The sequence below is a fragment of the Sciurus carolinensis genome, chromosome 12 (assembly GCF_902686445.1).
Source record: "Sciurus carolinensis chromosome 12, mSciCar1.2, whole genome shotgun sequence".
Taxonomy (NCBI): Eukaryota; Metazoa; Chordata; class Mammalia; order Rodentia; family Sciuridae; genus Sciurus; species Sciurus carolinensis.
Window position 1 is genome coordinate 76486497 of NC_062224.1, and position 25770 is coordinate 76512266.

General features: G+C 44.6%; 2 protein-coding genes across 5 annotated transcripts in view; one reads left to right on the forward strand and one right to left on the reverse strand.

Moving 5' to 3' along the window:
- Pacc1 (proton activated chloride channel 1) overlaps nt 1-16880 on the forward strand; it is a 35019-nt gene extending 18139 nt beyond the window's left edge. For 2 of the 4 annotated variants that reach the window (XM_047520895.1, XM_047520897.1), the window contains 6 exons: nt 3424-3633; nt 4953-5104; nt 10204-10346; nt 11744-11888; nt 14002-14109; nt 15721-16878. In XM_047520895.1, the coding sequence (XP_047376851.1) occupies nt 3424-3633; nt 4953-5104; nt 10204-10346; nt 11744-11888; nt 14002-14109; nt 15721-15882 (920 nt within the window). In that variant the 3' untranslated portion in view covers nt 15883-16878. Of the gene's footprint in view, nt 1-3423; nt 3634-4952; nt 5105-10203; nt 10347-11743; nt 11889-14001; nt 14114-15720 lie in introns of those variants that run through there. The other 2 variants (XM_047520896.1, XM_047520898.1) reach the window with 2 other exon arrangements.
- Nucleotides 16881-18409: 1529 nt separating this feature from the next.
- Nucleotides 18410-25770, reverse strand: part of Ppp2r5a (protein phosphatase 2 regulatory subunit B'alpha) — a 62263-nt gene continuing 54902 nt past the window's right edge. The window contains exons 9-13 of the mRNA XM_047520316.1: nt 22885-22935; nt 22565-22684; nt 22355-22482; nt 21541-21642; nt 18410-19586 (exon numbers count right to left, since the gene is read on the reverse strand). Of these exons, the coding sequence (XP_047376272.1) occupies nt 19454-19586; nt 21541-21642; nt 22355-22482; nt 22565-22684; nt 22885-22935 (534 nt within the window). The 3' untranslated portion in view covers nt 18410-19453. The remainder of the gene's footprint in view (nt 19587-21540; nt 21643-22354; nt 22483-22564; nt 22685-22884; nt 22936-25770) is intronic.

The following is a 25770-nucleotide window of genomic DNA, read 5'->3' on the forward strand; positions in this document are numbered from 1 at the left end:
TTATCCATTCATCTATTGAAGGGCATCTAGGTTGGTTCCACAGTTTAGCTATTGTGAATTGAGCTGCTGTAAACATTGACATGGCTGTGTCACTGTAGCATGCTGATTTTAAGTCCTCTGGTTATAAACCTAGGAGTGGGATAACTGGGTCACCATTTACCTTTGACGTGATTGTTGATATGTCTAAGTTTGCTTCTCCTCTTTTGCTATTGTTGAATCATTTTTTAAATTTCTCTGTTCCTTCTTTCCTGAAGATTATAAACTTTACAATATTGTATAGATCTTGAGTTAACAATATAAATAAGGTTTTATACTTACTCACCTGTTTAGCATTTCTGATGATGTTATGTCTTATGGTCATTATTTCTTATCCGTCAGAGTTCCCACATGGTTGTTTCTCTGTAGCTTTCAACATTGTCTGTAACGTGCACAGTAGTGCAGGACTGCTGGCGGTGAATGTTCTCAGCTTTTGTGCTTGAAAATATCTTTATTTCATCTTCATTTTTGAAGTTTTTCAGAACAGAGAATTCTGGGCTGACAGTGTTTTTCTTTTTTTCTTTTAGCACTTTGAAGCTGTTCTGTTATCTTTGGGCCTCCTTAATTGCTGATCAGAACTTAGTTGTTGTTCATATGAGTCCCCTCTATGTAATGTGTCTTTGTTGTTTTTTTTTTTTTTTTTTTCCTGCTTTCAAGAATTTCCTCTTATTTTTGCACTGGTTTGACTGTGATTTGCCTAGGAGTGGTTTTCTTATTTACCATGTTTGGCATAAATTTATTGTGCTTCTTGGATCTGTAAGTGGATGGCCTTTTTCCAGTTTGAGTATGTTTTAAACTGTTAACTGGAAGTGGGTGGGTGGGTACTGGGGATTGAACTCAGGGGCACTCAACCACTGAGCCACTTCTCTAGCCCTTTTTTGTATTCTATTTAGAGACAGGGTCTCACTGAGTTACTTAGCACCTTGTTTTTGTTGAGGCTGACTTTGAACTTGCGATCCTCCTGCCTCAGCCTCCTGAGCCACTGGGATTACAGGCATGTGCCACCACGCCCAGCCTAAACTATTAATTATAAAAATATTTTTTGCAACTCATTTTTTTCTCTCTCCAATTGCTTGTCATTAGACTGCAGGATACTGTCAGGCTTTATTTTTTTCCTTTAGTATTTTCTTCACATTGGATAGTTTCTTTTAATTTCAAATTCACTGACTCATTTTTTCTGTCATTGTCTGCTGTCGAGCCTATGTAAAATTTCAACCTTACTCTTTTTTTCATTTTTTGAATTTCCATTGGGTTCTTCAATAAAAATATTTTGTTACTGTGTTAAGATATACAGACTGGTGCTGGGGCTGGCGCTCAGTGGCAGAGTACTTGCCTAGTGCTTGGGAGGCACTGGGTTCGATCCTTAGCACCACATCAAAATAAACAAATAAAGCCACGCTGTCCATCTACAACTATAAAAAAAAAAATTAAAAATGGTACCCAGACTATAAAATCCACCATCTTAACCGTATGTATGCCTACAGTCAGTGGTAGTAAGTACTACCATGATGGTGTGACCATCATGAACTATTTTGGTTCTTTTTTTGGTACCTTCTCTCTCTGCCATACATGTTCCTTTAAGTCCTTTAAGTGCTGTGAAGTTCCTGTTGCTCATTGCCACATCTGGGTGATCTTGGTGTGGGTCGCTGTAGATTACTCTTCCCCTTGAGTTGGGGTCACATTTTCTTGTTTCTTTGCAGACCTAGTACGTTTTGATTGATCTTCCTTTTATTGGCATTATGAATGATACAGAGATTCTGGATTCTCTTATGAGCTGAAGAATTTCTGTCTTATCGGTTAGTATGGCAGGACTCAAGCTCTAAACTCCCTTTTCCCTGTGGCTGCAAACACTCCTTCCTCTTTTGGTTTTCAACTGCTTTTTTCCTGGGCCCCCCAGGGTCTCCAGCCAGTAATTGGAGCACATTACTAATTGACAGCTTCGGGAGATTCGCCCCATCTGTGGTCATTCCTTTCAGGATTTTTCCTTAACTTCCTGACTGCTCTCCCAGGCCTGAACTCCGTCATCCTAAATGGGTCTTTTAGGGGTTGGCATGTACCTTCAGGCAAAAAATCTGTGTTTATAGATCTCACCAAGAGGCAGTTCTTCTCTTTCAAAAATAGTCTGTCTTCTAACTTCTACCTGCTTATGATCATTTTTCAGTGCCTTCAAATAATTTCATATATATTGTTCAGATTTTATGATTATCTGTGCCAGGATGCTGTGACCAAGCTACTCTGTCATTGCTGGACCTCAGAAACCGTACAGATACCCTTTTGGGCTTATATTCAAACTCCTCCCTTGTCGCTAGTCCTGTGCTCAGCTGTGCTTTGCAGGAAAGAGTGTTTTTCCTTGAGGAACCAGCCGGGGAGCAGAGGGAGCACCGTGGGAATGTCATCTGAGGCTGCCGCAGCAAAGTACCCCCGCCTGGGTGACTTCAACAACAGAATCTTACTCCTCACAGAGCAGAGATCAATATCAAGGCACCCGCAGGGCTAGTCCATGGCCAGCGCTCTCCCCCTGGCTTGCAGACGGCGCCTTCTCACGTGCGCTTCCCAGGGTGCGCACATTCTGTCGTCTCTTCCTTTTCTTCTAAGGACATCAGTCCTATTGGATCAGGGTCCCATCCTTTCGACCTTGTTAACTTACTAGCTCCTTAATGATCCTGTCTCCAAATACAGTCACAATGGGAGTTAGGGCTTTAACATAGGAGTCTGGAGGGGAACGCAGTTCAGCCGGTTACAGGGGAATCCAGGCTTGGGGTGGCATGTGAGCAGGTAGGGGAAGCAGAGCTGCGTTGTAGGAGTGACCTCAAGACGTCTAGTCAGTCATCACGGAGGCACAGGGACGCGCTGGGGATTCAGTTATGGACAAGACTGCTCTTGTCTCTGCCCTCGTGGAACTCGTAGCTTAGCGGTATTAAAAAATTCAAAGACTTTGCTGTTTGATGAAGTAGGGGACCTATAGGATGCCCCTGGGGCACTGAGGAAGGGTCATCCAAATAAAGCGAGCAGGTCAGGGAAGGGTTCTTTGGGAAAATGCCTTTCTAAATGGAAACCTGAAGGATGAGGTGGGAGTAGCTGTGGGAGGAAAGTGCTGCAGACCAGGGATAAGACCCCTCGAGAGGTAGGCTGGGGCCAGCTCATCTGCTGGATTTATAATTGCCTGTCCCTGTAGGCCGTTAGCCAGTGTCTCAGTGTCCTCTGCCTGGCAGGGTGGTGTGTGGTAAATGTGCAGAAGTGCCCTCTGTTATGGTTCAGGGGACAGGTGGAAGACTTGGGTGTGGGCGACCTCGCCTCCTTGGGGAGGCAGGGGAGGAGCTGGCGGTTGCTGACCCTCCGGGGCTGCTCCGTCACTACACTCTGTGGTGCTCTGGTGTTTGTTGTCAGGCCTGGACAGTGAGTCCGCCTCCAGCAGCATCCGCTTCAGCAAGGCCTGCCTGAAGAACGTCTTCTCAGTCCTGCTCATCTTCATCTACCTGCTGCTCATGGCCGTGGCCGTCTTCCTGGTCTACCAGACCATCACGGACTTTCGTGAGAAGCTCAAGCACCCTGTCATGTCCGTGTCTTACAAGGAGGTGGATCGCTATGACGCCCCAGGTAGAGCCTACCTGGGCCAGGCGCCTGGGCCCCAGCTCTGGGGGTCAGCTGGCAGCCCCCTCCCCCAGCCGCCACTGTACTCACGGCACTGGTGGAGGTGTCCAGGGGTGACACCACCCCCGTGCCGCTGCCAGAACCTGCAGAGGGTGTGCTGGGGAGAGGCGTGGGCCAGGCGTGGCTCCTGTAGCACGGGGTGGTCAGGGGAGCTCTGCAGAGACGGGCTTGTTGCCAGGCTTTGAGGACCACATTGTGGCCAGCGAGTTCCTGGGAGGAGGAGGAGGAGGAGGAACCAAGAAGACTGTGGGAGGCAGAGGCTTCTGGAGAGGAGACCAGGCTGGCTGGTACCAGCAGCCAGGGATGAGGGGAAGTTGGAGACGGGTAGACTGTGGGGTGGGGAAGGTGGCAGGGGAAGGCACAGCCATTCAGAGGAGGACAGAGGCCCTGCCAGGAGAGGGCTCCAGCCATGCCCAGTATACCTCTCTTCCCCCATGGGTGTGCCTGGTCCCCAAGTGGGGAGTCTCCTCTGCCCAAGTGGACTCTGCTCCAGGACGGTGGGCCTGGCACTGGAGCTCTGGAAGCCAGGGACTGAACAGGGAGACCTGAGCTCTGTGGACCCAGGCCCTGCCCTCCTGGTGTGTACCATCAGGACAGCCTGCTCACAGAGCAGGGCCAGAGTCAGGGACCCCTCTGCCTGGGACACCCTGAAAGCCCCCAGGCATGCTGGACGTGGCTCCCAGGCTGGGGTTTGCTGTTTGATGTGCGTCCCTCCTCTCTGTGTGTCTGCCTCAGTCTCTGTGGGTCTTACTTGCGGTGGCCCATGTCTTGTCGCTCTGACTCTGCCTGCCTCTGATGCCACATGCTGCTCTCAGCATTTCTGCCCTCGAGGTTGGGACAGATGTCATCAGTAGAGCTGTGAACGTGGTGTCTTAGCAGGGAGAGGGGAGGACTCTTGGGATGCCGCCCACACACTGGGAACTCCCAGGCAGCAGACAAGACAGACAAAGTGAGTTCTGGGGATACCTGCCATCCAGAGGCTCCCAGCAGATCTGCAGGTGGTGACAGGCTCGGGACGCACAGCTGGGCTCAGCCTAGGAGAGTGGAGCGGGCTCTGCAGGCTTTGGTGTGGACACTGGCCTGCTATCTTCCAGGCTGGGCGGGGCCTGGAGGAGGGTGTGGTTCCCCACAGTCACCCTCTCTACTCCCTTCTGGGCAGTCACTCAGGGAGTCTCACAGAGGTTATTGGTAGGTGTGATATGATTTCAAGGGTTTGGTCGGGGACTGTGAGTCTAACATTTACTTTTCCCTGTTTGTGTTCCCAGGTATTGCCCTGTACCCTGGTCAGGCCCAGCTCCTCAGCTGTAAGCACCATTACGAGGTCATTCCGCCTCTGATGAACCCTGGCCAGCCTGGTGACATGAACTGCACCACCCAGAGGATCAACTACACGCACCCTTTCTCCAATCAGACCATGGTAACTCCCTGGCTGGGTCTCAGCAGTGTGCTCTGCTGGCTCCACACCCAGGGCCCAGGTTTTCTTCTTCAGGAGGCCTCCTCACACTCTGTGGGTGTGGGCCCTTGGTCCCTGAGACATGAGGCTGTGCCTGGCAGATACGTGGCCATGCCTGGCTCCTCTGTGTTTAGAACTGTGTTTAGAACTTCTATCCTTTGGAGAGTGACCGTCAGGTTCCTGACAGTGGGATGAGACCTGTCCTTGATGGAAGGAGGCAGGGCGGAAGGGCCAAGCGGGTGTGACGTGGTGCAGTAGGTCCCTACCCGACCACCTGACGGGATTACCAGGATGCTTTTTGAAAATATAGATTCCTAGGTTCTGCGGAGGTGAACTGAATCATAATTCCTAAGGATGGGGCCTGGGAATCCTTGTATTGAATAAGTTTGCTGGTGTAAAGGAGAAGCACTGGTTTGGGGGTGAGGACTCGCTGGCCCTGCAGTCACACAGCACAGCTCAGTTGGGGACCAGCGGCAGGGCTGAGGCTCTGAGCATGGCGAGAGGAGCAGCACCTGCACAGGGCTCTTGGAGCCAGGGAAGGGACTTGGTTCTCTAGTTGTGTTGTGACTTTTTCAGCTCTGTCCTCAGGAAGGATTGATAGAAATGTGTGAAAGTTTTCCAGGTCAGAGGGAAAGAGTTTTTTGGACAGAGGAAGCTACCTACCAAGACATAAAGGGAGGAAGTGACCTGCTGGGTTTGTGCCTCTGGGCAGGATTACAGTAGGGCAGCGTTTCTGAGGACCCTGGAAGAGGGGTGGGAGATGAAGCTGTGGGCAGAAGTAAGGCCAACTGAGAAAAGCACCCGTGTGGTGCCGTGGAACTGAGTTAGCTCCTTTGGGTGCTGGGGAGCTATTGGTGAGGTTGTAAGAAGAAAGAATCATACCAAGACTTTTCCATTAATTGGTTTATGCATCCTGCTAAAATCCTGCTGCAGTGATTCCTTCTCCTGCCAAAACTAGGACAGGGTGGAGTATTAATATTAGCCTTATAAACTAAGGTCATTACTGGCATGCCAGGAATTTTTGAGGGACTCGTGTAAACTATAAATGGCAGGTTGGGACTGATGATGGAAGAGGCAAATCAGAGAAAACCTGTAACCTAAAACAGGAGCGGGAGGGCGGCTCAGGAGGTCCCTTCCACCTCTAGCTCAGCGTCGGCACCTTCAGAGAACAGGGCTGCCTCAGCTGTCAGCGGTGTCATTGTGACCAGGCCAGCCAGTTAACCAGGTCAGCCACAGCCTTTGCCCTCCCTGCAGAGGCAGAGCTGCTGGGACTGTGTGGCTTCTACAGGCCCTAGAACCATTCTCTACAAGAGCCGAGGAAAGGTAGGGCATTGGAGAGAGCAGAACTGAGCCTGGACCTGTAGGGCGGACAGCAGGAGAACGCTGAAGAGAAGGAGGCTCTTCCAGGAGCGAAGGACTGGAATACCCAGGCTGCGGCCCCCTGCCCACTGCTGTGAGCACTCCCAGCTGGGCTGCTGGCGTGTGGGAAAGGAGGTGCAGGGAAACAAGTACCCCCCTGTGGGAGGAGCTGCCTCTAGACCTGTACCCGTCACCCTGGTGATTAGTGGTCGCTAGACACTTACATGGAGCCAACTACGAAAAGGACCGAGATGAGCAAGCAGAACCCACTCAAGGATAGAAAAACAAACTAAAACAAAAAGGAGACCAATTTTTAAAAACTTGAATGTCGAGCAGAATCTGTAAAGGAAACTGTCAGGACTCCCGTTTCTCTCCCGTCCCTCTGTAAAACATGCTGGTGAAAGGCCCGGCATAGCCAGGCTGTCCTGGGTTGGCCCTCCCCTTTCCCCAGCTGACTGCTGTGCCAGGAGTCAACTGCCTTTCTCCCAAACCTGTTTATGCAGGTGGTGCTTGTTATAGTAGTTTGCAACTTAACTATTATAAAAACTCAAGAAATAAGGGCACAAAAAGAGTGGTTTCCATGAAAACCAAGTTAAATGCAGTTATTGCCTCCAGTTCTGAGTGATGGTTACAGCTCCAAAGCTATGAACTAACAGAGAGGTTATCTCCTCCCTCTCCATCAGCTCCCTGAACTGAAGCCTGTATGGACTAATGGAGGAGATTGGCACGGTGGCACTTGCCTCTAGACCTGGCTACTGGGAGACCGAGGCAGGGGATTGCTTGAGCCTAGGAGTTAATAATAGCAATAATAATCACAGTGGGGGACAAATAAGATCAGAACACTTGAGCCCCCATGTGGAAAGGGGGATGGGAGCCCTGGACTTGGCAGCGGTGGTGAAGCCCCCACTTTGGCATGAAGTCAGCTCCTTGTTTTGTGCTTTCTTCTGCTCTTGGGGAGACTCCTGTGTGCTCTGCCTCATCTGCTGGGAGATCTGCCTTGTGCCCTCAGTGGCCCCATCTGAAGTGGACAGTAGCAAACCCGTCCTCCCTGGGATTGCAGGCTTGCCACTCACTCCCTGCTTGTGGCACTGGGGGTCTGACTTCAGGCTGAAATCGCAGGCTTGGAGCTGGCTCGTTCTTGGCCTCCTCCTCTTGCCTTTGCAGTGAACTTTCTGCAGAAACATGCAGGCTTCTGGCTATTTGTGTCCAGGTGAAATTATCATCCGTCACCCTTGGTCTCTTTCTTATTTTCTCAACTGAATGGTAGTTAACCCTCATCAAATACTGTGAACTGCCCTCCAGACTCCAGGAGCAGTTTCTCCACTGCCCAAGCATTAAGCCGATGCCTCGATAATAAGTTTTTTGCTCTTCTAACACTCCAGCTTCAGCTAGCAAATTGTGTGTTGCTCAGAGGATAGGCTCAGCTCCTGGGTAAAAGCAAACACCCACCTACAGTGGCTGAGAAGAGAGAGGCCACTTGTCTCTCTGGGAACCTGTAGACATGTGGGCAGGGTGGCACAGTGGGTGGTTGTCCAGCTGGTTTCCATCTTGCCCCTGTGCTGCCTCCCAGGTGTTGTCCCGGCCCACGTGGCAGTGTATGAGCACATGCCCACTCCTGGGAAGGTGAGAAGTGGAGGGCCAGCAGTGCCCCTTTAGGAGATACTGCAGGACTACATGAGTCTCATTCCAGGAGCTTCATCACATGGACACCCGTGAGGCCAGAAACCGGGCTCCAGCGAGGCGGCTGGATTCAGACTCAGGCTGGACGGTCATTCTTATGCTGAAGGAGCAGGTGGCGGAGACTGGGGACAGTTAGCCTTCTCTGCAGCCCACTGCAAGGAAAATATCACAGAAAGGATGAAAATAGGTGGATAAGGCCTCCGAGAAAATGCAGGAATAATCAGAAGAAATGGGGTGGCAGTGTTAACATGGAAGTGCAGTCCAGGCGCAGAGGGTTAGAAAGAGCTGGCTGACGTTGGTAGGAGGTTCTGCTCCATCGCTTCCCACCAGGCTGACAGTCACGAACCTTTATGTACAGAACAGACGCCATTTATGATTTTAGGCAAAAACACCCTCACCTTAGAGTGTGGTTTTAATATCCTCAGAAATCCACGTATCTTCAGTAATAAAGGGTAAGAACTGAATAGCACCTTTAGTGGACTTGGAGTGTGTGTGTGTGTGAAACTGTACCTGGTAGTACACTCATGCTTTTCAAAGATTGGTAGAGCATTTGTGAAAATTGATGTAAAGTTACTCTTCTCAGATTAGCCTATCCATTTCATCACAGTTAAAGTGGACTATTATGAAGCCAAACAAGCTAGTTTAAAAGTACACTTAGGGCGGGCGTGGTGGCACATGCCTGTAATCCCAGCGGCTCCGGGAGCTGAGGCTGGAGGATCACAAATTCAAAGCCAGCCTCGGCAACTTAGTGAGGCCCTAAGCAACTCAGCGAGACCCTTTCTCTAAATAAAATATATATATAAAAAAAAGGACCAGGAATGTGGCTCAGTGGTTAAGTGCCCCTGGGTTCAATTCCTGGTGCAAAAAAAAGTACACTTAGAAGAACGTGTATGGCAGTGATCCAAGCAGGTGCAGGCCGAGGAGCACTGTGGGGAGGACCAACCCTGTAAGGCCACAGGTGTCCCAGGAGCAGAGGCTTGGTGCAGAGGGAGGCAAGCGTGCTTGTGAGCAGTGTCAGGACCAGGAGTAGACACGCATGGAGGTGCTATATTTTAATCTAGCTTAGGAAAAGGAGAGATAGGAGGTCTTGAAAAACCTGTATTCATTGTTGGTGGGGTGGGAGTTACATTCCTGTTTCACACTGCCTACAGAACTTAAAGGCAGGTATGTGAGTATCTAAATGTGTAAAAGATTTAAAAAATGCTATAAAAAATAAGAACACATATAGAATTTTGGCTTACTTTAACAAGCAATATCCAGAAACACTAAAGAAAAAGGTCTAGGGATTTGATTAGATTAAATATAAAGCTTCCATAGAACAAATGACATTAGAAACCAAATGTTTTCGTCAGCTTTTTCACTGCTGTGACTAAAAAGATCTGATCGGCGCAATTATAGAGGAGGAAACATTTATTTGAGGGCTCATGGTTTCAGAGGTTTCTTAGTTCATAGAAGGCTGGCTGTATTCTTTGGGGCTCCACGTGAGGCAGAATATCATGGCGGAAGATTGTGGCAGAGGGAAGCAGCTCACATCATCAGGAAGCAGAGAGAGACTCCACTCTCCAATACAAAGAATATACCCCAAAGCCACACCCCAATTCCCACTGCCTCCAGCCACACCCTACCACTTCAATTAATCCATCACGGATTAATTCACTGATTGGGTTAAGACTCTTACAACCCAGTCATTTCTCCTCTGAACCTTCCTGCTTTGTCTTACCTGTGAGCTTTTGGGGGACTCCTCACATCCGAACCATAACACCAAATTAAAAGAAAACAGACTGGAAGAAACTGGTGAAGGTGAACATCCTTACTAAACAAAGATGAGCTTCCACAGTTCAGCTGGCCAGTGATAAAAGCGGGCAGGGAATGTGATTTTGCTGGGCAGGGCTGCTGGGGAGGAGCTGAGGGTGGTCTTATCAGACCTTCTACTGTTAGACCTAGAAGCCTCTGTGTGCCCAGGAGAGGTCTAGGGACCAGGCAATCCTCCCATGACTGAGATTCTGGCATTTGTCTCCCTGCAGAAATCTGCCCTGGTTGTCCAGGGGCCCCGGGAAGTGAAGAAGCGGGAGCTGGTCTTCCTCCAGTTCCGCCTGAACGAGAGTAACGAGGACTTCAGCGCCATCGACTACCTCCTCTTCTCTTCTTTCCAGGAGTTCTTGCAAAGGTGACCTTTCAGGGTTCACAGTGCTCTTACTATCAGCTTTTCATCTTATTCCAGCCTGATGGACCCCATGCTGAGAGTGTAGGAGTGAGGGCAGGGGAGCAGATGTCCCGTGGCTAGGAGAGGGCCTGTGAGCTCAGTCATTACACTGTCACTGCAGAGCTGAGCAGATCTGCTGTGGAAGGACATCCTTACTTGCACGGAGTGTGGTCTTGGAGCCTTCATTTGGTCTGGCCCATTCCCTGGGGCTGCTGGAGAGTAGCAGGGGCTGCCTTCCATCTGTGAGCTCCTTTGGTGACAGATCCTGCCTGGGACCTTGATTCCTCCTGCAGTATGCATAGAAACGTAGGGCCCAGTGTGCTTGCTGTAAATATCTCTAATATGAGGGTGTAAGTCCTGCCAATTGCCCTTGGTCATTCCTTGTGATGAATGTGTCCTGACCATCATAAAGTTCCTGTCTGCTTCAAACACACTGCTTTGGGGACACACTATGGTGTCATCCCTGGGGCCCAAAGTGCTCATTAGAATGGGAGCATTTTCTGCATGTCTCCACCAGGTCCTGCAGAGCCCTGGGGCAGCAATCACAGAAAATAGGGAGGTAGCAGCGTGGCAGGTATACCAGCCACACCTCCCCTGAACAGGAGGGCACTGCCTCCACTGTCCCCCACCACTGCTGCTCCATCCTTCCTACCCAGAGCTCAGAGCCTCTGCACTTTCCACCCATTCTGCCCCTACGGTTTGTCTCCCTTCCCTGCTTAAAGCTGGGTCTGTCTTGCCTTCTTCCTGGAAGGCTTTTCAGAGGTCCCCCGTGCCTGGCTCCTTCTGTGAGCTTCCTCACACCATGCTGAGGTTTCTGCTTGCCTCTGCACATTGATTCTCCTGCACCTGCACCTAGGACAGATGTGGGCATCCCTTCTGGCTAAGACCTCCCCTCATCCACGGATCCTCTTTCCTGCTCTTGGCCTTCTAGGGGAGCTCAGAGGCCAGCGAGGGCTGCCTCATGGCTCTGCTCAAGTCCAGTTCTCTGAGGAGCTGGGAACACCATGTTGCATGAGCTTTGGCAAATCTTAAGTGCCAATCGCTGTGGGAACCATAGCAGGAGTGAGTGGGAGGGAGGAGGAATTTTCCGGTTGGCAGCTGCAGGGACCTTGTTCCTGTCCTAGGCTGATCCCAACTCCCCTTGGAAATCAAATGAAGGGAAAGCAGGGATGGACCTTGCTTTTGCTGTTGACTGACAGTCCTGTTAAAACAACCAAATTTTGAAAAGAAAGCAGGGAGTGGGCAGTGTCCTGGTTATGCCAGCAAAGCAACTTGAAGCAGGGTTGGAGTTTGAGTCTGGTCGCCAATGGGTTCCTGCTGGCTGGCTTGGACTAACTTGGACCTTTCTTCTGTCCTCCAAGCCCAGACAAGGCGGGCTTCATGCAGGCCTGTGAGAGCGCCTATTCCAGCTGGAAGTTTTCTGGGGGCTTCCGCACCTGGGTCAAGATGTCTCTGGTGAAGACTAAGGAGGAGGATGGGCGGGAAGCGGTGGAGTTCCGGCAGGAGGTAGGTGGCTCTGAGTTTGCTTGGGACTGCTGGAATTTTTCCAAACAAATTTCACAGCAAAGGGTTCTTTTGAGCAGGATCCTAGGGGAGAGCAGACCTTCACTAGGAGGTGGCAGACCCTAATGAGTGCTTCACATGCCACACCAGGGGTCTGCATGCTTTCCTGGACATGACGCATGGCTGGCCTGGCCAGCCTTGGTGGTTTTCACAAACACAGGTGTGGAGCAGCGATCAGTGTCAAACGCCCAGCTCCATCTGATATCCCAGACCAGCAGAACTTCGAGAAGCTGGCAGCAGCAGAGTGAATGATTGTTGGCAGGGAAGAGAGACTAGACATGGTGATGTCTGAAGGGCCGTGAGCATGGGGATCCATTGGAATGCAGGAGGAAACACTGTTTATTTTTATGTCGTCCTTTTCTCTATTGCCCAGTGTTTTCAAATATATGTAAGAGCAGAACAATAATAGTGCACATTATATCACTTGTAAAGTTATGAATGTAAACATACTGGATGCATGCTCAGACATTTTTTACTAACAAAGTCTGTTGAAAAAGCCCTCAGTCCACTGACATGGAGCCAGGAGGTATGCTGGGTTTCCCTTCCTGTGATCCCGTGAGAGCTGGGAGGACCCTGGGAAAAGGCATAGAGGCGGGCCCCCTGGGCTGCCTTGGTGGAGCAGTTGGTCAGTCATGAGCAAAAGCAGTTGCCCATCACTGCCTCTGGTGCTTCCACCTGCCGTGGCTCTCCGCCCTCCTCCTGCGTCCACTTCGAGTTGGACCACCCTGTGTGTACGTGGCCCGGTGCTGCAGAGAAAGTGCGAGGAGACGGCTGTCCTCGCCTCTGTTCCTCCTGAAGGCGTTCTTTTTGGGCTGGACTGTGGGGTCAGCATTAGGCTACGACTGGGTTGGAACGGAAGGACTCACTCCAACCGAGTGACCGGAAGTCATGTATGAATCCAGATGGGGACCGTCTTGGCTTAATCTTGAAATTGCTCCTTTGTGAGCTGGGTTCCTGGGACTAACAGGGAACAGGCTATTTTTTCTGCCTCAAGAGGTACCCTTCCTCCCCCCAGATCCTTAAGATAGTCCTGTTTGGTAAGGCACCTGTCACCTGGATTCTTACTGTGCACTTTGCTCCTTAGAACTCCAGGTCCTCTGACCCCCCAGAGGCTCTGAGGAAGGTGGTGTTGGTGTGGCTCACAGTTTGGTGCAGTTCCCCACCCTGGCTTTCCTGGTGGCTCCAACTGTAATCTGAAACCAAAGGGCTGAAATCCCCAGGGAGCCTCTGCTTTTGGGAATTTGTGTGTGTGTGTGTGTGTGTGTGTGTGTGTGTGTGTGTGTACCTTTTATTACTGAATTTTATTTATTCTGAATGCAAAGACTCTTGGCAGATGATGAGCGCTTCTGTTTTTTTCCATAAGCTCTTTTGAACAAAACTCAAAAATCTTCTTATATTATGCTTTTTAGTTTCAGATGCTTCCAACACAGGTTTTTTTTTTTTCATTTGATCTTCATCATTCCACAGTGAGTAGACATTTTGTCCTGCTCTATGCATAGCAGAGGCTCAGATCACAGAGTGGCCCCTGGGCTGCGGCTGGCCAGCCTTCTGCCTCTGGAACCTGTCTGCTCTCCGTGGTGCCATGTAGCCTCTTACTAGTTGATAACCAGATCTTACCATGCATACCTACTAAATATTTATAAGGAACCCTTAGTCTGTGGATCTGGGGGCCCTAATTTGTTCCTGTAGACTTGTAGTGTTGAAATACTTAGCCTTTAAGATCAAGCATTCTGGAATTTTGGATTTTTATTGCTTTTAATTGTGACTCTTACATGGTAGTCTGTACGTGGTTTGATTGAGAGTATAGGCCTCTACTGACACATTTCAGTGACAACCCAAAACACCTGTTGCACATCCCAGATCCTGTTTCCCAGAACTGTGGAAACCAAGGTGAAGCCTCAGGACTTATACTGATTTTGGGATCTTGTGTATACAAGGTTTTTGGGTCTTTCCCCAAAAGATGGTGTCATAAAAGCTGATGTCTAAGAGCCGCTTGCTGCTCTCTCAGGCAAGGGAGGGCCCAGAGGTGGTAACATGTTCTCTCCTCCATCTCTAGACCAGTGTGGTTAACTACATCGACCAGAGACCAGCTGCCGAGAAAAGCGCTCAGTTGTTCTTTGTGGTCTTTGAATGGAAAGATCCTTTCATCCAGAAAGTCCAAGATGTGAGTAGTATTTAAGACTATGTGAGCAATTTCCCTGTCCTGAAGCATTCTGGCTCATCCTTGCAGGCTCATCCTGGCCTCATCTTTTAGAGCATCAAACAGCTTGCAGTTTATACTTAGGACATTGATGTTATAGTATGTAATTTGTTTAATTAATCTTGTGTTCAGCGTTAGACTCTCATCCCTGTAGAGATGAGGTTTGTCATTTTGTTCATCACTCTGGTAACTAGCAGAGAGCTCAGCACAGTGAGCTGCTCAGTGTAATATTAGAAAGTGTGAAGCTACAATATACTACTGTTAGAATCATTCTTTTTTAATGGCTGTTTACAAGATAGGTACTTACTATTTGTGGTAAGTCAGAGCAGAAAGGTACAAATAATTAAAGCATCACTTTATCCCCAAATTCTCAGATTCACAACCTTGGCAGGAGAGACACAATTGAAAGACTTTGCAGAAGGAACATTCACTGGCACAACCTTCACTAGAGCCAGGCCTGAGTCCAACGATCACCAAGTGTCCTGACAGGATCATTGCTTAGGGGAAGAATTTCATAGCTGAGACTCAAACATGTACACTGGGGACCAGGTAGGAATTCTGTGAGACAGATGCCTTCCTTGCCACCCAGTACCACTGTTAGTTATGGTGGCAAGGCTGTGTAGAAAAGGGCAGGCGTGAAGGCTTACTGGAAAGACTCGGGTGGAAGGATACCAGCTTCAAGCCATGCCTATAAAATGTGCACTTGAACATTTTTTTAACCTACTGTATTCAGCATCAGGCACCTGCTTTGGGCCAAGTAGAGTCTTCCTGGAGGAATGCTTGAGTTGTCACTTGGCCTCACAGCAATCCAGAATGGTAGTGGTATAGCCATTTTGCATGTGGGAATCCTGAGGCTTATTCTCTCTCAGGTCATCCTGCTAAACTGGGCTTCCAAGTGTTTTATTTTAATTTAGTTGGGAATTTGGACATTGAATAGAAGACCTCTTCCTCCAAGTGTTTACATTTAGTGAGGCAGGGATCTATCGCTTTAAATAACTAACACCAGAGGTAACTGTCAAGAGTTTGTAGGATAAATAGCTCTGCTGAAATCCAGAGAGGGTTTTGGCCTAGTGGTCAGAGAAAGCACTGAGATTTTGGTGGAGTGGTAAATCGAGATAGGAGAACATCACAGACAGGGGACCGTGAAACTAAGGTAACTATGGAAAAAAAAAAAAAAAAAAAAAAGGTAACTATGGGATGGGAAGAAAACAAGAGGAACTGACCTTCTAGTAGATTGGGTAGAGTCGTAGTGAAATTGATCAAAGCCACTTTTTGTTGGATTAGGCCACAAAATTAAAGCTCAGTATGGAAAAGCATATTGTTTATATAGAGATTTTTGAAAAAAATTTTTTTTTCTTCCAGAATCACTTTAAGGGATTTATATTCTCTTCAGCTGAGCTGTGAACATTAAAGGTATAGCCTAAAGGGAGTACAGAGCTAGGATGGCCTCAGAACACAGGTGTTTTCCTTGTCACCCCAATAAATTTGGGAGTGTGATTTGATAGTAACACCTATATGACTTAAGAATCAAGACTGAAGCAAGCCAGTGACCCTGTGTTTGTTTCTGTTTTGCAGATAATCACAGCCAATCCTTGGAATACAATTGCTCTTCTCTGTGGGGCTTTCTTGGCATTATTTAAAGCAGCAGAGTTTGCCAAACTCAGTGTGAAATGGATGATCAAAATTAGGAAGCGATACCTTAAGAGAAGAGGTCAGGCAACAAACCACATAAGCTGAGCCACCTGTGTGACCAGGGAACTGCCCGCAGTCATGGAAGTCCTCATCACTTCCACTTTGACATCGGAGCCACAAGCAATCCTGTACTCACTTGAAGAAAGGGGCCTCGCAGGGAGGAACAGCCTATCAAACTAGAACTCCTAACTCAGAAAGAGGCTGTTTCAAGCCTGATGGAAAAGATCCAGTGGATAACCTGAAAGTTATTTAAGTGTTTAAATTATTAATGAACATTTCAGAGCTGTCCAATGCCTTAGGAGTGGGGCTGTGGAAGATGCCTTTCTTCCTGTTTGGTTCACTGTATAGTTAAGGTCCAGCAGGATACTTAAGGCTCTACTTTGTCCCTTAGGTTTTTCTTTGACGTTTTTAAGGTGGACAGAAGAGAGTGTGATTTTTCTTTTACCAAAAATCCTGTCTACAAAGATGTGCAGGTCATGCTTTGGAAACTTGTGCACTGTACACAAAACCCTTGACATTATCTACCATCTGTGTTGTCCGGGCTCTGACTAATCTCTCTGATATGTTAACTATTAAATGAGACTTTAAAAGCTACTAGAAACTAGTGATTAAATTTCTCATGGACTCACTAGACACCACCTTCTCTGGCTGGAGTCTATGTTAATGCAGGTCTAAGGGATTAACACTCAAAAGCACTAGTGGAGATGTATATAGCAGATGCCTACTCAAGTATATTTTGATTTCATTAACAGGTAAATAAAAGTTGGGTTAATACAAAAGGAATAGTCTGCCATTATGAATATCCACTAAATCAACAGGAACCAGTATCTTTCATGCTGTGATCTCCAAAAACAAAAGGTAGCAAGGGTCTGGACTCCCAGCATGGATGGAGCTGACTCCTGAGGTAGGTCATGATTGCTTCTGGGGCAGGTAAGTTGGGCGTGGTGATTGATGGTAGGTGGCCAGGAAGAGGAATCTATCACGGCCCATGAATAAGCTGGGCAGTGTGTCCTCCAAAACCACCTGAGAAAGGGTATGCAGTGTGATCCTCAAAGCTATCAGTCTAACTTTTGAGAGATGAGTACCCAAAAAACAACAACAACAAAAAAAAAACTACATTTTTCACATTGACTGAGGATTATAAAAATTGTTTTCAGAGTTTCAAAGTATTTACATGCCATTGCATGCAAAGAAGATATGGTAGCATTTTCTGAATTCACAATCTGCCATTAGATAATCCAAAGAAAACAACTCAGATGTCTAAGTAGGACATTTTTATCTTGTGTCTAACTTAGCAGTAAGAAACGATTTTTTGGTTGAATAGTAAAAATGAACTTGTGTAAAGAAATAGTTCCTCCTGCTTTGCTGTTCCACAAAAGCATGAGAATTCAAATTTTAGCCTAAGTCTGTTTATTAATTTTTACTGTATGGTAAATGCAAAGCCAAGCACAAAAGCTTATATTTACAGTATTGTAAATAGGTTTGTGTTGATTTTTAAAAGCTTCGCTAAGGATGTAGTTCAGTGATAGAGCATGTGCTTATTTGTCCCAGCACCCAATAAAAAATTAAAAAAATAAGCCCCAACTAAAATCCTTGTAATATTACTGAAATATCTATAAAATTTGCTTCAGGGAACATGCTAAAACTATATCCTGTATTGTGGAAAATGGAGAGGCCTATTAAATGTGCTTTAAAAAATAAGCATAAATATTTAATAACAGATATTCAAGAAAATATTTAATAAGTAGGAAATAAGTGAGCACATTTACCTGTTCAAAGAAAAATAAAACAAACCTTTAACAACTATTAGTTGTAGCCTGTCAAAATGAACTCTAGCTGGTCTTCAGTGAAAGAAATATCCTGAAACCTACAAAATAGACATTTAGATGTGACTTTCATGTTTTGGGAAGTCAAGAGCTTGCCTTCCCTTCAAGTGTTCTGTAGGATCATCCTGTAGCTGTGTGGTCTCAGGCCCTCAGCACTGCTGCTGGCGCGGGGCTAAGTGTTGCAAGCCTGAAAGGGAACCCTTGCTGGCTCTGTCATTTGAGAATGTGGTGCGACCTGAGCCACTGTGCAGGAAGCGGGGGTTTTTCCTAGGGCTACAGAAAACAGAGGATGCCCTTCACAATGACCTGGGAGTATTGTGCAGCACCTGTGCTGGTTTTTGACTGGAGAAGTAGTGTGTGAACATCAGTAGTTGGAAACACGTTAGAGTAACATCTGGCTTGCAACTGCTGTAGTCTCCTTGCCCTTCACATTCAAAATGTGCTGTTCTGTCTGTGGATTATAAGATTTAGCATCTTGGCTCAATTTTAATTAAAACTGGCTTTAGAGGTAAACATGAAGGAAGATGGAAGGATATCTGAGAACTTAGAATTTGATGAAAATACTTTGTAAAATAAAGTTGGAAAATGACTAGAACACTAACCTGTGAACCACAATCTTCCTATTTTTAATTAGAATACATTTCACAATTAGTGTTCATTTTCTGTAAATATGTTTACATATGTTAAAGGGGAGCATGCTTCCTGGATGCTAAGCTTACAGCTGAAAAAAGCAAAGACCACATAAGGCAAAATACAAACATAGACTTTATTAAATGCTGCTCAATCCCCCAATGAAGATCTTCCATTACAAAACACTTTTCCACACAACTGCAAGTTAAGAGATTGGAATGGTACTCTGATAACAAAAGATGTGAGAAATACTTGACCAGGTAAAAACATACAAGACCTCTATGTAGTCAACTTTTTCAGAACTCTACAGAGGAAGTCTATTGCATTTCCTTTAAATAAAGCCAGGCAGTGACAACTAGCAATCTGCACCACCACACTGTGGGACTTGTAGCCTCCATCCCTGGGTCGGGGGGCCTGAGGGAAGGGCAGGTTCGGGGACTGGAAAGGCCCTGCCTCCAGCCTTGCAGAGGAAGAGGAGGAATGAATCCAGAGGCAGCAAGTGTTCGCCCTGGGGCGCTGCAGATGAAGGGGGACATTCATGAGGAGAAGAATTTTGGTTTACTTTCCCAGCTTTTATTTATATTTTGTGCTTTAAAAGCCTGGAGATTTAAGGTTTTGCTCAAATTCCAGAATATAGTAATATATTTAGTGAGGATGGCTTAGGGCAGGTAATCCCACCATCCTGGTTCTGGGAGAGACAAAGGGAAGGGTGAGGATGTTACCTTAGTTTTATTTCAGGAAGTACTCTTTTTTCCTAAGATGTAACTAAGGTCTGCAGCAATGTCAAAAGCACATTATAAAAGGGGAAAATATACAGAGCGGACTACTTGATCTATGTGCAACACAATCAAAAAAGAATTCAAGTCATAATTCTTACCACTCCCATAATTTTCTCACTCTTATCATAGATGATAAAATTCATTTCTGTGAAACTTCAGAAGTGACACAATAAATCAATGATTAGACAAAGGTTACAATATACTGTGGCCATACAGCACAGGGCTATGTTTAGTCCATATACTTTTTCATTTACAGTTGCCAGAAAAAAAAATTGGCCTTTTAATTATATTATACTGATGAGGTTTTGCTTTGCAATTTTTACATATTCCAAAAAAGTGTACAAAACTCTGCCTATCCAGCAGATGTGATAGGCTGTTTTTTTATTCGGCACTTTTATTGCTGAGAATACTGTGCATGTTGTAAGCACTGTTCTGTTTTTCAAGAGCTTTCTTTAGCTTTAGCTCCTCTAATTTTTTCCATAATTCTTCACGTTCCAATTCCTTCTTTTTCTCTCTGTAGATAAACCAAAATTTTTGTAATCAGGAATTATTTCAGAAGATAAAGAAAGGTGCTGTTTGGGAGTTTATTGAGAACCCACTGTTGGCCCACGTGTCACTTATATCCCTCTGCAACAGCACTGGTGCTCGGCTACCAGGAGCATCTGAGTGCTTCCTGTCACTCGCTGAGTGGGATTAGCCTGCTCATCTCTTGTACCACTGAGAGTGGCCCCTGGCCTTCCGTCCCCACATCACCCCTACCACAAGCCTGCTTTACTGTAAACAAGGCACTTTGACATGAAGTTTCTAATGTTAACTTCTTGCGGTTGGTGTAGCAGCTGGATCACTGTGACAGACCAATGGCAGTGGCCACAAGGGCATTCTGAAGCACCCTTCTGTTGCAATTCTAGTCACCACCAGCTGGTATCTTACTCTCCTCTGTCTCTTACATATCACATGAAAACCTAGAAGTCTGAACAGTCTCTCAAAGTCAAAATGTTTTATATGTTGTTTCAACAAAAATTTCAATTCCAAAGTGAATTTGTTTTGTGGCATTGGGGACTGAACCCAGGGCACTCAACACTGCATTCCCATTCTTTTTTATTTTTTGAGACAGGGTCTCACTTAGTTCCTGAGGCTGGCCTTTAACTTGTGAAGCCTCTTACCTCAGCCTCCCAAGTTACTAGAATTACCCCTGCACCCAGCTAAGGGAAACATTTCTAAATAACTTGGAGCAGACCATTCTGAATGTGTAAAACAGATGCTTGTATTTTTGTAGTTCTATGTAATTTAAAAGAACTTTAAAAGGATTTGCTGATTTATGCAGAGAGTAAGAAATGACTACTCTTAGTCATGTGAAATAATACATTTTTCATGGGGCTGGGGTTGCAGCTCAGTAGGAGAGCACTTGCCTAGCATGTATGCGGCACTGAGTTCAATCCTTAGTACCACATAAAAATTAATAAGGTATTGTGTCCATCTACAACCTAGTCACTTTTCTTTCTTTCTATGGCTTCCTGGGACTCAAATCATGTGCCAATTTCTATTCCTGCCTGAAGGCTGCTACTTAAGAGAAATAATACGTTGGATTCTTGAGGAAGGGCTAGCTCCTTTCCTTATCTGGCAAAAGAAAACCATTACTAGGAACCTGTAGTAAAAAATAAATCAGCTTTTCTAAACGGAACAGATAATACACTTATTAGAAGTAAATGGTCACTATTATCCTTGAATGATGTGTGGACTCAGGTACAGTGATTACTTGCCTATCTTATGTTTCATTCATAAACATTTATTTCAAGATTATAATAATTTGTAAAATTCTCAAAAGGAGGTAACCACTAAGCTAGGGTCCCTAAAGGCTGATATGAACTCATCTCTCCTCTAAAATATATTTGACACAGGAACAGCACAGCACTAGTACCCAAGCCACAGGTGTATCATGTGAGCTCCCCCTTCCCAAAGGACAGCTGCATTGCCCTTATACCCCACTTTCTGATGATCCACAACGTCAGAACTGTGAAAACTATGACATAAGGGACAGTTGAAAAGTGATGCTCACTATGGAAGCCCATGTGCACAGAAGTGCCATATATATCCTAATCAAATTGTTTACACTGGTATTAAAAATTCAGCATAAACTGTATTTCGCAATGTAGATGCTAGCAGACTGTTGAAATCTAAGTCTCAGAATGAGATAAATAGGATTTATGATCCACAATGAAATCATAATCTAACCATTAGGGTAAGTAAATTATGTAACAACCTTAAATAATAAATGTCACTGCTTTTTCTGCTTAACGCATTTATAAAAGCACTGGGGCTAGTTTATCTGGAAATGACACATTTAGAGACTTTCAAATTATGTTTCATGTAAGTGACTTTGTAAACATAACTCAGAAGATACCTTGCTGAACTGCATCACATTCAGCTAAAATGTTAAGCTAATTTTAAAATTCAAAATATTAAAATACCTCTGTCTTTCAGCTTTGTATGAGCTGGTAAGGTCGTCAAAGAGCTTGCCGTTCATTTCCATTAAGGTTTTCAGCACATTGTACACCAGTGCTACGATGGTCCTGAAACGAAGCGAGCCAGTCCTGTTACTGATGCTAGCAGACGAGTTCTGAGAGGTTAAATGTTGGCTGATTCATTTAATTTGGGGTGCTTTAGAGATGATAAAACTGAGGTTCAGAGGCTTATAATGTGATCAAAGCCCCACGGCCAGTGGTGGTCAAGCTGGTCTACTTCCAAAACTTACATCCTTCCCATGCTATGCTTAAGCTCACTAAAAATGTTCTGGTTATCGTCATCTCTGCTGTAGTCTCATTATCTGACACCCTGCGCAACAACATTAAAATAAGATAAAAAAGATCTAATTACCATAAATCAAAAGTGGAAAGCAGCAATAAGAACGTTACAGGAAGGAGAAATACACATGCTTTCTGCATATCACTGTGGCTTAAACGGGTCAGCTTCTCCCCAGGATCTTGCAACCCCAGAGGTGACCGAGCAGCACAGCCCTCCCCAGCACAGCAGTGTGCACATCCTCCACGGACAACTGGCTTCTTCCATGGGGTTTGACCACACTCTGGTACAGAACCTTACACCAAATACCAAAGTACATTTACAACTTTATAAAACTCTAGTATATAAAATACAGAACAGAATAAAACCATGATGTTAACCTCTGGCATAAGTTCCCTCTCTACAGGTTTTCATGTATGCGTTAGGAAATCAAATGATAAAAGGGTTTGAAAGACAACACAAGACCAACATAAAAACACTTACGGATTCCAGTGTTCTTTGGAAATTTTGTACAAACTGGCAAACATAATTGGCAGAATCTTATCAATATTCTCCTCAATCAAACTGAGAATGTATTCATTATTCCAGAAGTACAGTGCTCTTTCTGCAACCTAAAAAAACATTCAGGAATGTCAGAACTCTAAGAGAAAAGCGTAGTAAAAAATAAGAATGGTGTCACTGGAAATAGCGTACCTGAAAATGAGAACTGGAGACACACTTGGATATCTGCTTAAAAAGTGGCTCTTCAATTTTTTTGAACTGTGTTGGTTCAATGACATCTAAGATTTCTTCAATTTCTCCTAAAAACATCACCTAGGTTAAAAAAATTTTCTTTTAAAAAACAATGACAAATTATATGATGTTTACATAGACACCATGTTGATGAGGTTAATCTACAAATTATAAAGTGAGCAAAAAAGGTCTGTTTGGTGTGCAGCCCAGCGCAAGAGGCAGTCCACAGGCTGGGGTGCAGCAGTTCTGCCAGAGTGCACCGTTCAGTGAACAGAACCCACCTCTTTCTGACTGCATGTTTTGGGCCAAAATTTCAGCAGTCCTCTGATAACCTGCAGAAAAAGAAAACTTTAGAGTGAATTGAACAATGAAGCTAGTTAATCCCAGGACATTTTCAATGGTGATGATTATTGACATTTATTCTGAAGTAAAATACTTAATATCTAAGTTGATACCCCGGTTTTCTGCTCGGCTTTAAACTTTCAATGTTTACTGAGTGCCTGTTATATACCAGGTAGTGTTCTTAATGCTAGAACCAGAGGTTTCTGATTTTCATGGAGCTTCTGTTCTAATGGAGGGAGACGAACATAAGTGATCAACGAAATATACAAATAAAACAGTTTCAATAGCAGTATGTGCTAATAAATAAAAAGACATGATAAACTGGTGGGGTAAAGGAGGGAAGTTATCTTAGGGAGAAACCGTAAAGAACAGATCATTTGTTAACTATTATGAAGCACACACACACACACAAAAGCCAGTGTTTCCCTGTGTATTTCATGGCTAGCATAATCTACATAACCAAAATGCAAGAAAGGACCTTGTATGTAAACGAACACAGTTGCCAAGAATTTGTGTTAAACTAAATCTAACAGTATATTAACAGAACAATATTTCATGGCTAATTATAACTTGTAGAAATGCCAGGATGGTTCAACTCTATAGGTTAAAAGGAAAAAAATTGTAGAATCTTAAATAATTTTGAACAGTTATTTGATTTTTTGATGGACACCATATATATATATATAAAATATATATATATATATTTTTTTTTGTATCCGGGAGTGAACTAAGGTATACTCAACTACTGAGCCACAGCCACATCCCCAACCCTATTTTGTATTTTATTTAGAGACAGGGTCTCACTGAGTTGGTTAGTGTCTTGCCCTTGCTGAGGCTGGCTTTGAAATTGAGATCCTCCTACCTCAGCCTCCCAAGCCGCTGGGATTACAGGCATGCGCCACCATGCCTGGCTGACTATATATTCTGATAGAAAAAAAAAAAAAAAAAAAAGATAAAACCAAGAGAATTTATCAGAAACCATCAGCACTCATTTTACATAATGGTTTTTTAGACACAGGCTACAAAACCATCTAAGCCTGGAGGAATTGTGGAAATACGATGTTGTTTTTTTAGCCTTTTAGGTCACTTTATAGTTTGCTGGTCTGATCCAGTAATGAAGAGCCCCCATTCAAGTTAAATTTGGGAGGAACACAGTTTGGAAGCCATAATTCAGTAAGATAAAAGGAATTTGATGAATAATGGTGGCAAGGAATAATAGAATCATACTTATTTAAGTATATAGTAGTATATGCTTCCTGAAAATTACTAGAATGAGTAGAAAAATTCAGTGTGACTAGATAAAAAGTAATATATAAAAATCTTTAATAGATTAAAAATGGTTTTCATAAGCAACTAGTACAGTTATTCTTTCTCCTGTGCTTTAAAAAAATCTATTGGCCATCTAATAGGACTATTAACTATTTTTTTCTCTTGTACTTAATCTATAAATTCCAAACACCAATTGAGTTATCTTTGGAACTATGTAAATATTCATTTTAAAATTGGTTAAATGTAATCAATAGCCAAAATTTATTTATTTTTTGGTGAGGGAAGATTAATGGAACAGAACCTATACTACCCTTATTAGCATAGAAACTGACAGAAAAGATAAATAAAATAGAAGAGTATCTAGACAGACTCAGGCATATATGGTTTTAATACATGACAAAGGTGGCATGGAATAGAATGTCTATCTCCCTTAGGGCCTCTGGTGACATCTTGACTTCTGACCTCCAGAAGTGCGAGAGAGTAAGTTTCTGTTGTTTGAAGCCACCAAGTTTGTGTTGATTCATTAAGGAGCCTAGGAAACTATAGCTAGAATAAAGATGTAAAAGTAAAAGGTAACTCTAAAATAACTGGAATATATAACTAGAAAACTACAAAAATTAGTGAGACTATTTTTATAATTTCAGGGGGTAGAAACAGTTTTCTTTTTCCTTTTTTTTCTTTTTTTTTTTCCCCACTGGGAACCAGGGGCACTCTACTACTGAGCTACATCCTCTTTATTTTGAGATGGGGTCTTGCTAAGGCTAGCCTCAAGCTTGCGACCCTCCTGCCTCCTGAAAAGCTTGGATTACAGGTGTCTGCCACTGCAACTGGCAAGGGGATAAAAGATTTAAAAAAAAAAAAAAGTATTTTTTAGTTTTAGATGGACACAATATCTTTATTTAATTTGCTTATCTTTATGTGGCACTGAGGAGCAAACCCAGTGCCTCCCACATGCTAGGCAAGCAGTCTACCACTGAGCTACAACTCCAGCCCATAGAAAGATTTTTCTAAGTATGACAAAGAAATAGATATGACATAAAAATATTTTCTTTAAGGATTATAAACAGTATATTCAAAAATAAACTCCAAGTGGACAAAAAGTCTTTGCAAAATACAATAGGCAAAGGGCTAAAAGAAGGACAGAAATATAAGAAATATAAATAAATAACCAGGCTGGGGATATAACTCAGTTGATAGAGTGCTTTCCTCTAATCACATCCACAAGACCCTGGGTTTAATCCCCAGCACCACACACACGATATATATATATATATATATGAAAATGACCAATAAACACATAAAAAGGATGGATCGATCCTGGTATAACAGAATAGCAAATTAAAATATTTCATACCTTTTAGGATAAACAAAGATCTTTAAACTTAGGATTTAGCATTGACTAGCTAACCGTAAGGGAAAATAAGTATTGTCACATTCTGGAATAGAGTATTGTGAATACTGTATAAATGTTTTGGAATGCAACATCTAATATGTTAAAATTTGCACATACTCTGACTCAGCAGCACAGATTTTACTTTTCAAATGTTTTTATTTCT